Source organism: Trematomus bernacchii, unplaced genomic scaffold (genome assembly GCF_902827165.1).
Source record: "Trematomus bernacchii unplaced genomic scaffold, fTreBer1.1, whole genome shotgun sequence".
NCBI classification, from domain to species: domain Eukaryota; kingdom Metazoa; phylum Chordata; class Actinopteri; order Perciformes; family Nototheniidae; genus Trematomus; species Trematomus bernacchii.
In genome coordinates, this window is record NW_022987714.1 from 9,049,750 (window position 1) to 9,062,422 (window position 12,673).

Here is a 12,673-nt window from a genome sequence, read left to right on the forward strand (position 1 = left end):
GGGAGTGGGACACCGATGATGCGTTGGGCGATTTTCGTCACCCTCTGCAGTGCCTTCCTGTTGAGCATTGTGCAGTTCCCATACCAGGCTGTGATACAGCTGGTCAGGATGCTCTCAATGGTGCAGCGGTAAAAGTTCACCAGAATCTGAGGAGAGAGGTGATCTTTCTTTAGTCTCCTCAGGAAGAAGAGACGCTGGTGAGCCTTCTTTACTATGCTGGTGGTATTGTTGGACCATGAGAGGTTATCGGATATGTGCACCCCCAGGAACGGTGTTTGAAGCTAGACACACGCTCCACCGCCGTTCCATTTATGTGAATGGGAGTGTGTGTGTTGCCTTTCGATTTCCTGAAGTCCACAATTAGTTATTTTGTTTTTGTTGTGTTGAGGGCCAGGTTATTGTCAGCACACCACTCAGTCAGATGCTGAACCTCCTCCCTGTAGGCCGTCTCATCGTTGTTGTGGATGAGGCCGATCACCGTTGTGTCGTCTGCATACTTGACATGCTTCACGTTTTGAAATTTCACAGATATCTGTTATGGTTCTTCCACAAAACGTTCACATGTAAGAGGTTTATCTCTCATTCAGAACAATGCAAAACCTTTGATCTCTACAGAGCTCGTTAGCTCAACTATAAACACCTGTGTAATGGAACACGATTATGTCATCACTCCAACTGACAGCAGTCAGTTCTAACTGTTCATTTCATACTCACACACACACACACACACACACACACACACTCTCTCTCTCTCTCTCTCTCTCTCTCACAAACACACAGACACACACTCTCTCTCTCTCACGCACAGTCTCTCTCTCTCTCTCTCTCTCTCTCTCTCTCTCTCTCTCTCTCTCTCTCTCTCTCTCTCTCTCTCTCTGCCGTTGCCATGGCGACAGATCATTCACCATCAAGTTAGTTCAAAAGTTTGCAGTTCAAATATTCTGCTGCTTTTCCAAGCCTTTTTACTTTCTTTTCTTCACTCATCACACATTCAAGCCCCCAGTGTTCATGTATCATTTCAATCTAAATTCTTCACTTTCTTCTTACACATTACATTTCAGCATAGCAGTTTAGCGTCAGCTTTTCAGCATAAAGCATTCCCACTAGCAATTTCTTCAGGAATTGCATTCTCTAGTTACATATATCGCTCAGGGTACCCTTACAGCCATGATAGCCTGCACATATTTCTGAATCATGAGCCTCTAAAATCTTAAGCAGTATGTGCTATGGTACATGGTACTCATTGCACCTCCTTATGCAAAATTCATATAGTCCCCAACCTGAATTATATCCCCATTATATTTCATTTTGATGGTCCCCGGCTTCTATATACTTATGATGTTTAGAAACAGCAAAATACATTTAGATGATGTTCGAGACAGCATGAATGGGATACACAAAAATAAACCCAGATATATCCAGTCTGCGTTTAGAGAGGAAGATCATTATTTTGCAGATTCTGAGCAAACTGGGAAAACCTGTAAGGCTCTAAGGAGAAAGCAAGATGGCAGGGATATGCATCCAAACTAAAGTGGCTAATATCAACTCGCTGCCAAGCCAACTGTTGTCTTTTTCTTTGTTTTGTTTTTTTGCTCCTCTGTGTTCTAAAAGTGTTTGCCTCTCCTCATCCCCGATTCTGTTAGAGTTCCTCTTCAAGTGCAGGATGTGAATTCAGGAGAGGACTTCTGTTGTGCGCTCCCTCTGCACTGTGTAATGTACTCTACACAATACCACTCCCTTTCCACACAGCACCTGATCACCTTGAAAAGGTGGCTGGAGGATTGGGCGAGAACACAGGGATGTGAAGGGCAGAGAGTCAGGTTGAGGGGGGGGGGGAGAGAGGTGGACAAAGGGAAACGTGAATAATGAAAGTGGCCAGAGATCTCAAAAAGTACACACATCGTGCAAAGATGGTGCTGCCCTTTGTTCTCGTCCAGCATTTCACATTCAGACGACGTGCAGAGACTCAGACACGCTCACACGTTACTCTGGTTCTGCTCACAAACGCATAATAGAAGCTCACATTTTCACACGTATAATGTATGCAGGTAGGCCTCTCCAGGCTCTCCAGGTGTCTCTGTGAATCAATGCAGCAAACAAAACAGTTTTCATGCAATTGCCTGTTAGCAAATGTAGTGACACAACCCTTAAGTGGATGCTGATGCTCCATTTCCCCAAACCTCAGCTATCTCTCGCAGTGTCAAATATACTTAACAGAACAAAAATAAAAACAGAAAAAAAAAAGCTTTTAAGAAAGAGATGCTTATTTGCATGAGAGTTGACATATCTAAGGCTCAGCCCTTCAGATAAGCAGCGCTGTGGAAATATGAACTTTAAAGACCCCACCTCTTTGGTATGCTGTATGTTCGCTGTATGCTTTAATTTTCTGTTCTCTCTGCCTGACGAGGACGGGTCACCCTGAGATCCCACAGATATGTCCAGCCGCCTCCAGCGCTGTTCTCGACAAAGGGTTACACACACACACAGGCCAAGCTGCGGGAGTGAATATGCTACCTCTCCGCCCCCCCCCCCCCCCCCCCCCCCCCCCCCCCTTCCGTTCACAAGGGCTCCAAACTGAGCTCTGGGGATGTGTTGTAACCTCGCAGAATGTCAAATAGCACCGTCAGTGTGAGCATTCTTGGAGTCTTGAGATAAGGCTGGGAATGACATCATAATGTCAGTCTTTTCCAAGGGATTATATTTCATAATGGTGTTGACAATAGTTTGTTAAATTAAGGCGATAATCAGACCACAACTACTGGCTGTGTTTCAGTATGTCTATTGTCACCTCTGTTAATTACATTTTGCCAGTAGATGCACACAAGTACACACAAAGCTAAGGCCCCTCGGAGTCTTGAGAGGGAGGGCACGTCGCCGGGCTTAAGGGGCTTAGCCCAATAAAATCCTTTCTCTTCATTTCCTGTCTGTGTAGTCAGGGCCCCGGAGGCAAATGGGGCCAGCCACCTCAACACAGTCATCTCATCTTCAATATTAAAATGATGGCAGACACCCTGGGAAGATCTGCGTCCTCTCGATCCCGGGCTAATGAAGAGGATTGGCCATCTTATTATATTAAAGAGCAGTTCATCACAGTCATATAGGCTAATACATTCATAGGGATGGAGTGGCTGCTATGAAAATAAAGGAAGATTTTGCGATTTTATGTTTCAAAATGACACTGTATTGATATAAGTGAATTCCACCACAGTCTGAGGCTGCTACTCTGCATGTACCATATAGCAGGGTTAGTTTATCCTCATGTATGTGCTGTAACAAACTTTTAACACATTGGAGCATCAAAACACATTTTGAAATAACAGAAAAAGGAAGAAGTGGGTCGATAATTATCTACAAAAGTATCTTATACGCCAGCCTTCACTAGCTTAGGTACAGTATGGTTGTATTTTACCTACTTTTTGTGTTTTTTAAATGCTGTGTTTTCCCAAAATTACAAATGTCTTTGGCATAATAAAGTGTATATATCAATCAACAGCTTTCTAAAAGTCTGAAGCCCAAGGAGGTGTAAAATAATTTACTTTGCAAGACAAAAATGAAATGTAAGCTCACTATGACAGCTGTAGCTTAGAAAATGGCATTATGGGGCACTGAATTTGATGAATTTACTGTTTATAAGACACAAAGATACAAACACAAATTATACATGAATTAACCACCTCTTCAGCTGTTTTCCATCTCATTCCCAAAACAGACATTTCAGTTAGCGGCAGTTGCAAGTGCTCCCAATGACCTTCCTCATGTCCCTTCCTGACCTATTAACCAGCAATATGATACAGACATGCATACAAGTTTTAGTACAAATGATTATTGCAGTTCCAAGTTAAAAACATACCTGAAAGCACAACCTCACACCTAGCTAAAAGCAGTATTGCAGCAGCATCCCCCTCTGCCTGAGTGAAAGCAGCTGGAATTGGTACTGTCACATTTAAAGACTGATTGATGTGATACCACATTTCAAACCCCATCACTTTCAACCCTGCGTATGATATCAGTCTCTTGCCTCCAGGCCCTCAATAAAAGTGTGAGTAAGAGTAGGTCACCCACTGGCCTGTATCTGACAGGCAAGGTGTCTCTGTCAATACCATGACCTCTGTGGGAGCAGACGAGATGCTCCTAGAGTCAGAAACCGCAGCCTGACCTGCTCTGTGTCTGCACTAATATCACATGAAGGCTGAAACACAGGGGTAAACCCTCTGGGGTGCTGGAAACACTGAGACATTAATGGATACACATACCCAAGAACTATGCCACTGAATAAGTGACGGTAATTAGAGCTGCTATGTGTATCTCCTGTGGTTCCTCAACAACAGCATGGGCAAATTAAAAAGTCCCAACAGTGGCATTGATCCTGTTTTCCTCTGTGGGCAGTTGAAACACTTCGGAGTCATTCGAACAGACATCTCCCTTTGTTGCCCTTTTGCTCAGTGTTTCTGTCTCTTTCTGCTTTTTCTTTGTTGGCAAACACAGTGTTGACAGTGCTGGTGACAGAGTGGCCGCATTAAAAGTGTGATGACAAGAGTAGTATTGAGAGAGCGAGTGTTTGTGTGAGTAAGAGAAAGGGATATTCCCTTAAGACCAGAGGGCTTGGCAGGGTCAGCAGTGTGTGTGAGGGAGATAATATTCTCTGTTTATGGCTCAGTGGTATCACCTCTCTCTCATACTCCTGCTGCACCTCTCTGTGCCTCGCTCTTTTCTCAATACGCTTTTCCCATTGGCAATATTAATATTTGAAGGCTTCATTATTTACTTCCATCTGGCGGTATTGTCCTATTTATGGGATTAGTTTTGTTTCATAAAGATAAAGCAACACTTTCTCAGAATCATGCAAAACTAACATTTCAAGAGAAAAAAAAACTGAGTCAAGAAAAATACATTTAATTTCAAAAATAAAACTATGTTGCAAACAAATCATTTGTGTAATCATGTAAACTATATGTCTTCTTTCTTAGTTTTAACATATCTTTTTGTTTGCAGTTCTCTTTGCTTCTTTCTCAACGATCAGACTTTTGCTCTCGCTGCACAGTCTGACACAAACGTCCCAGGTGGGCGAGACTTTCAGGGGTGCGTCGCCATTGGCTACTCAGTTTTTGAGTGACAGCCCACTACACCACAGATCGTACAGTGCAACTCATGCAGCAAACTCCGGAGTCCACTCGGCCACGTTAGTGTCGGTGCCTCCTGGGGAGTTTCATGAACATATCGGACTTATCTTATGGATTGCTGTGCATTATACTTTGTGTTGTGTAGTTTATACTTCATTCCAACTTTAAACATTTTAATACCTCAACACACTGCTGCTGTAACAACAATTATTTCCCAATTTGGGATCGATAAAGTGTCTGTCTGTCTATCTATTTATTTTATTGATAAAACAAACACATCTATGTATTTTCAAGCTAAGGGTGATACACAATATAAACTGTATACTGTTATTTTTTTAAAGACATGTTACATTTCAAAAGCATATATTGCTATGTTTAGGACAAACAATTAAAGACTGCTTTAATTTAACAAATTCTACAATATAAAAGTGGCAGATTTGCTTTATTAAACAGACCAGACCTAGGTTGCATACCAACACAATTAGGAACATGCTCACATCTTACTATGTTGGTCTGAAGAGCTGAAGCATTCATACACAATGGATACAAACTGTGTTGTCTCATTCTATATCATGTGAGAAAATGATATACATATAGCATTACAAATGTGACATACTATTCCTAGCCTGAGGAAGATCTGAATAATCAACAGATTTGAATGGAATCTCTAACATGTTCATGTAGAATAATGACAAAATAGTCATTATACAAATTACATTTATTGAAATTTGAACCAGAAGATGAAGTCTCAAAGAATGTTTTAAATAAAAGGACATAAAACCAAAAGGTGGATAATAATAAAATCTATTAAATGTATATGTAAAGATATTTGGTCAAATTAAAGTGATAACAGCTACGCCCAGCGTGGATGAAGATGGTGCAGGTCTTTCTTCATGTCCCCCCCTCCGTGGATCTGATGCTTTCCCCTCAGAGGAAGTGGGAAAACGGGATAAAGTCTGATCATTGAGAAAGAAGCAAAGAGAACTGCAAACAAAAAGATATGTTAAAACAAAGACAAAATACTTATAGTTTACATGATTACACAAATGATTTGTTTGCAACTTTTTATTTTTGAAATTAAATTAATTTCTCTTAAATTCTTAGTTTTGCTTGATTCTGAGAAAGTGTTGCTTTATCTTTATGAAACACAACTAATCCCATACCTATTGTGCTTTCCACTGAGCCAGTAAGTTCAGGGTTAACTGACATCAAGGGTTTCTATACACTGGGAAACTATTGAATGTTTTTGTAATTCATCTTATTGAATGTTTTTGTTGCCTTTTAATAACAAAATGTAGGATGAAGGATGATCAAATTAATGTGTACTAATCTGCTGTTTCTTTTGATTGTCTTTTACAGTTAGAACAGATCCAGAAGCACACATGGTACATGTAAGTACTCTGTCTTTCCTTCCTTTACACACCCTCCACTCTTCTCTTTTCCTCTTTTAGCATATCCTGCCGGGGTTGTAGACCTGAGGGGAGCCGCCACATGATAAATGGCTTTGATTTTCAGCCCTGTACACGGGAGTACATTTGAGCAGGTCATGGCTCCACTCTCAGGGATGTGGGGGTAAATTGGTAGTGCATGAAAGAGGACATGCAGCATATGGTCAACTGTACAGGCAGCAGGGGTGTTGGTGTTGGAAAATGAACCCACGTAACCTCAATGTACCCTTCATTTAATTGAGTGTGTACCTTTTTGACCATAAATCTTCTGAGAACATTAATGGTTCACATCATCGTAAATTATGTTCATTCACAAGGTTTTCTTAATGGGCAATCAAAAGCATTAATAAAGGGCTTAAGGATAATAAATGGTACACTTGACACACTATTGATGTCTTGTAGGCTGACAAGCATTAGCAGATTATCATAATCAGAAGTTGCAGCTTACATTTGAAAGAAAAATAACGATATTTAAGATTCTTACACAACAAGAGCAACAATGAATCATGGCCGGAGGTTGTGAGTCCTGGAAGGGGATGAGTTATGGTTTCTGTCCTGTACTGAAAGATCATGTGAACAGACAGTGGTGGTGATAGAAAAAACAAAAGGAGAGAAGAAGAGCTTGGAGAGAAGACTAATCTAATGTGAGGTTTGTCAGTGAGGAAGTTGCCTGGCTGAATGAATGAACGAATGGATAAGATGTTCTCTGTGTGGGATGCAGCATATCTTTCCAAATCACCCAAACTATTTTTTTTTTCAAAAGAAACAACATAATAAGGCCATCCAAACCTCCTGTTTGTATTTCTGTGTTAATGTGTGCTCTTCGTACAATCTGAGCAGAGCAGTGGTTCTGAAAGGACTGCACCAGGACACACACTCTTCACATGGAACACTAATGATGGCCAGTGGTCAAACATGCACTCAGTACATCCAACAGAAAGTAGTGCAATCTAGTACAACAACCCAGGGAAGAGTTTTAGTTCTTTGTGTTCAGAGAGGTATCGATTTAACTGTATAGTCATTTTGGAGCGTTTTGTTCGTGGTGTTGTAAATTTGAATTACTCCTATGTAGTGCTCGGTACTTTTCTAAAAGAGTTTTAACAAAAGTTCAACCTATAACTCTTACTGTGTAGCTAGTTTATTGCAGGGCTCTTCTAGTACAATGCCTTTGGTGCACCTAATACATGGGCAACTATATGTAGTTTTAAGTGGGAGACATGTTTGGTTCATGTAAGATGTGACCGTATTTATTTTTCACCTCCACACAATTACAACAAAGTGAGACAGGGTTGTGTGGGACTGCAGATCCAGTTCCCAGCTTATAGAAAGGTGGAGGTGCTGTGAATGAGGTTTACGCTTCACTGGTCTCACCATAGGAGGGAAATTATAAATTGGCATTGGACAGTAAAGTAGGGGGTGTATATGTATGCTATGTAGTATAGTTTGTGTGTATTAGCAACTTTGTATATATCCTTTTTTTGAAACAGACATCTATAATGTTCTAGGAATCTTCCAAAAAATGTATGTCAGTGTGGATTAGCTTTACATTTTTACTCCCAAAGAGTACAGTCCTCTCTGTACACTCCCTTTATACAGAGTGACAAACGAGAGACATAGAGAAGTGACATAACTAGGAGAGTGTCTGGAAAGAAGGAGGGGATACTCTAAACTTGGAAAGCAAACTAAAAGAAGAGGGAGAGATACAAAACTTGCGATGACTCAGCCTTTTGTCTGTGTCTCGGGGAACATGATGACCCCGGTTCAACCGCTAAAGCTCACATGGAGAATGGCTCAACATGATGAAAACGCTGTGGAAGTTTCAAAGTAATGGCTTAAAAGTGTCCATATTTGTGATGTTATTTTTTGCATTCGCAGTGCGGGGAAGAACGAACCGGAGCCGGAGCAGCCTGTGCCGAGGAAGGTGACCATCCGCAGCCTGCCCTCTGCAGACGACATCGACCCAGACGTCCTGGACAGCATGCACTCCCTGGGCTGCTTCAGAGACAAGAACAAGCTGCTGAAAGACCTGCTGTCAGACGAGTGAGTGAATGGAGGGGCAACAGGGAGGGGTGGGAAAAAGCTGGGATGAAGGACAACAGTGGAATCGAGGTGTGGTTTAGTAAATAAAAAGGCTTGAGTAAGGAGAGAAAAACCAGAAGATGTGAGGGAGGGAAACGTGAGGCAATGAGAGGACGGCACTGCAATACAAGGATGGATGTAGGGGGTATGTGTGGACAGAGAGCCTTGGTTTTTCCCATCTCTTATGAAATCCTGTGAGGCGGTCTGTTTAGATGTCAGAGGCTATAGACCACTTAACTGTTATCACACAGTGCTAACACCACTTGCCACTGGGTACATTCCCCAAAACTGATCCAGGAACAAGCCCCTGGGTCACATTGTTTATGTTCTGCTGCTAATGCTTTTGTCTCAGTTAGACTTCTGTTCTTGTTAATATGCATTTATGCTGAGAAAACTTGCCTTGCAGTGCTTTTTACATAACTACAAGCATACAGATGTTGCAGTTTCATTCCGCCTGCTTTCTTATCTCCTTTTACTCTATTCTACATTTGCCTGGCCTCTTTAATTTAATACTAAATAAGCATTACTCCCTCTCCACATCTCTTCTTTTTACTTCCTTTCTCCTGGGAGCATCCCATAATAGTGCTGGACTGGAGGAGAATGGGCTGCCTCTATCTCCCTTCCCCTGGTTCATTTTAGCTGAAGTTGCAGGTCCTTGTCTCTTTACCTCCTACTGCTTTCCAATCTGTCTTTATTACGGAGGGCCAGTCCCTGGGCCTTCTGCATACAGATGATTGGCCTAGAGATATTAGGCTTCCTGATTTATAGAGAAAGAAAAGGACGGACTCATAATGTTTTGATACTTTCATAGAATTACCAGTAGACCCTGGGAATGGAGATACATCCTTAAAAGATATGCAGAATATTTTATGATGGCTTAATGAGCTGTAAAACCAAACTTTTCTTTTCACAGGAAGCTGTTTAATAGCTGTTTCACAAGGAACCCAAAAAGATTAAAGCACATTAATCATAGTGAGGGATTTTGCAATTTAACGCCTTGGCTTTGAGCTCATGCAGACACCTGCTGGTGTACGTGTCTATGGAGCCCTCAGCTAAATATACCCAAAATTCAGTTTAAACCATTTATCTTCCATATGTTTCAGTACACATTGTGTTGTCTCCACTTTGCAGAGACAACCAAGAAAAGATGATCTACTTCCTGTTACTGGATCGCAAGGAAAGGTACCCCAGTCAGGAGGACCAGAACCTTCCACCTCGCAATGAGATAGGTGAGGCTCAGACAAAGATAAATATATGCTACATAATAGATTGTGATAAAAACAAAAACAAGTCAATAAAAGAGCACAGGAGGGGATAATTGAATTCAATCTGTAAACACAGTATGGCACACAGTGTGTCTGAACATTACCTCTATGTGAATGGCTTTTCATCTTATAGTATACAGCATTTTGCACACACTAGACAAACTTATTTAGACAATAAAAAGTCCTAGTTAACTCATGAATGCTGTTAGTGCCTGAACCATTCTGCGGTGATTTCCTCACTGAATTGGATCAGCTCCGGTCGTGTTGGATTGGCTCTCCAGTAGAAAGAAAGCTCTCTGTTTATTGAATATAGACACTCTTCTCAATGAAATATAGTAACAGAAATAGAATGTGTCAAGGAGCCAAGTTTGAAAAGCTGTCAGCTGCGACTGCTTTGGTTGAAATATTAACTCATCAAAAAAAGGTATTCTTCCATTCGAACGCAGCACAGATTTCCACCCACAGAAAATCTGAGCCGAAATAGAGACTTCTACTACTTAGACTTCTGCCATGGATCTTTTCTGACAACAAGAGCTCTGCATACGAGTGGTATGTGCAAACGTATATTTGCTGTGAGATAGCGACATTTTGATTAATAGACTCCATCTTCGGTGAATGTGATAGAGTCAATACACCCGGCATTACTTCAAGGTCTGTGAGGAAACCAATACTTATTCACTGTTAGTTAAATGTGATCAGCGCTTTACATCGCTCAAATACTTGCACACAAATGCACAAAGCAGCTGTGGAAATACGCGAGGTGCATTGTGTTGATTCCGAATCGATCTGTTTTCCACAGATCCCCCAAAGAAGCGGGTGGACTCTCCCATGTTGAACCGTCATGGCAAGCGGAGACCAGAGAGGAAGTCCATGGAGGTCCTCAGTGTCACCGACGGGGGCTCGCCTGTACCGGCAAGAAGGGCCATCGACATGACACAGCACGGACAGAGGTACGCCTGGAGGTGAAGTGAAAAACCAGACAAATCTATACAATTTGAAAATTGACTAATGGAAATAGACATAGCTGTGTGTGTGTGTGTGTGTGTGTGTGTGTGTGTGTGTGTGTGTGTGTGTGTGTGTGTGTGTGTGTGTGTGTGTGTGTGTGTGTGTGTGTGTGTGTGTGTGTGTGTGTGTGTGTGTGTGTGTGTGTGTGTGTGTGTGTGTGTGTGTGTGTGTGTGTGTGTGTGTGTGTGTGTGTGTGTGTGTGTGTGTGTGTGTGTGTGTGTGTGTGTGTGGTGTGTGTGTGTGTGTGTGGTGTGTGTGTGTGTGTGTGTGTGTGTGTGTGTGTGTGTGTGTGTGTGTGTGGGGGGGGATCGTGCAGCCTAGTGGTGTTTTAGCAGGTCTGACAGAGGGTCTGGCTCTGGTGGGTTATATCTTTGTGGATATACAGAGACTGACACTCCGCTCGCTTTTTCTCCTGTCCCACTGTAGTAAATCAGTGTACAGTAAAAGCTTGGAAATTCGTGATGGCGGTACAAAATGCAGCAATGACGAAAGGTATTCACTTGCTCCTCACACATTACCTCCTCTTGCTCTGTGTTTAGACCCATTATTCAAAGGAAAGGTCCATAGCTGAAGAAAGATGCAGTGGTGTTTTCTGTTGAAAGGATGCTTTGTTTTGAATGGTGATGATATTTGTGGCTGCTTATGTTTATTAAAAGCTATATTTCTTCTGAGAAAAGGAAGAAGCTGGGGCTAACTGTTTGGGCATGGCAGTTCCTAAAGTATGACCTAACTCTTTTAATAACTTAATTTGCAATTCAGATCCTTAAAATATACATCCCCCGTTCTCCGATGTGAGCTCAGTTCTCTCTTCTTCTTATAATCTGAATGCATTGATAAGCAGTTCTCTGTCCCACTTTCTCCAGATGCAGAACGTTTTTCCATTTCTCTATTTTATAAATGTTCACATCCAGCCACCCCCCCCACAAGGCACAGCGTACTGATTCAAAATATATTTCCCCATCTTATTTCAACAAGCAATATATCATCACACGACACATTTCTGCTCAGAGGCAGTGACATTTGTGACAGCGGGGAAGATTGAATCTGAGGGGGTGATAACCTGATCTGCCTAATGATACGCAGATTGGCCGAGCGCTGGGAAAGATTCCAGAGGTATGGGACATAAATGCAGAGGCAGCGACTGCATACATTGTATAGATTCAAAAAGATATAATTATTAAATGGAATGTTCAACCAAATGTCATATCTATTAATTATTCCTCTCCATAGTGCTTTGCCAATGACAACATTTCCTTGCCTCACTTCGCTGGGGAAGCCACTTCAGAAGTTTTAAATCCACTTCAAGAGCTCCCACCTCCAAACACTTCTCCTTAATTCTTTCTGTCCTCTGGTGCCTCTGAATTTCACTTTAACATTCGTCTTCTCGTGTTTCATCGCCTCCACTCCGCTCCCGCATCCCTTCAGGCCATCCAAGTCTTATATCTCCTTTATATAAAGATTGCATTAGTTTAAAAGTGACTTTCTTCCGCCCTTCGCTCTGACTCATCTGTTTTAGTCAAGCCTAGAGTCTCAAAATAACTTTGCTTTGATTTCATCAAGCATTATAAATGCTTTCCAAAGCAGCAACAACACAAGTTCATAGATCATACACAACTGAGCGCCGAACGTCATAAAGCACACTGAAATGGACCTCGAAGTTTACTCGTATAAATCTCAATAAAAAGTTGCATCTAGAAGGCGGCATATGAAATAGTATAGTGTCTGGATCGTACATATATCATCAGCCGCAGTCATT

The 12,673-nt window shown here is 41.7% G+C and overlaps 1 protein-coding gene across 1 annotated transcript in view; it reads left to right on the forward strand.

Annotated features, from left to right (window-relative positions):
* Positions 1–12,673, forward strand: part of brsk2a (BR serine/threonine kinase 2a) — a 166,885-nt gene that overhangs the window by 138,516 nt on the left and 15,696 nt on the right. Inside the window, exons 9-13 of the mRNA XM_034141751.1 lie at positions 6,480–6,511; positions 8,444–8,608; positions 9,779–9,876; positions 10,712–10,862; positions 11,344–11,409. Coding sequence (XP_033997642.1) covers positions 6,480–6,511; positions 8,444–8,608; positions 9,779–9,876; positions 10,712–10,862; positions 11,344–11,409 — 512 coding nt within the window. The remainder of the gene's footprint in view (positions 1–6,479; positions 6,512–8,443; positions 8,609–9,778; positions 9,877–10,711; positions 10,863–11,343; positions 11,410–12,673) is intronic.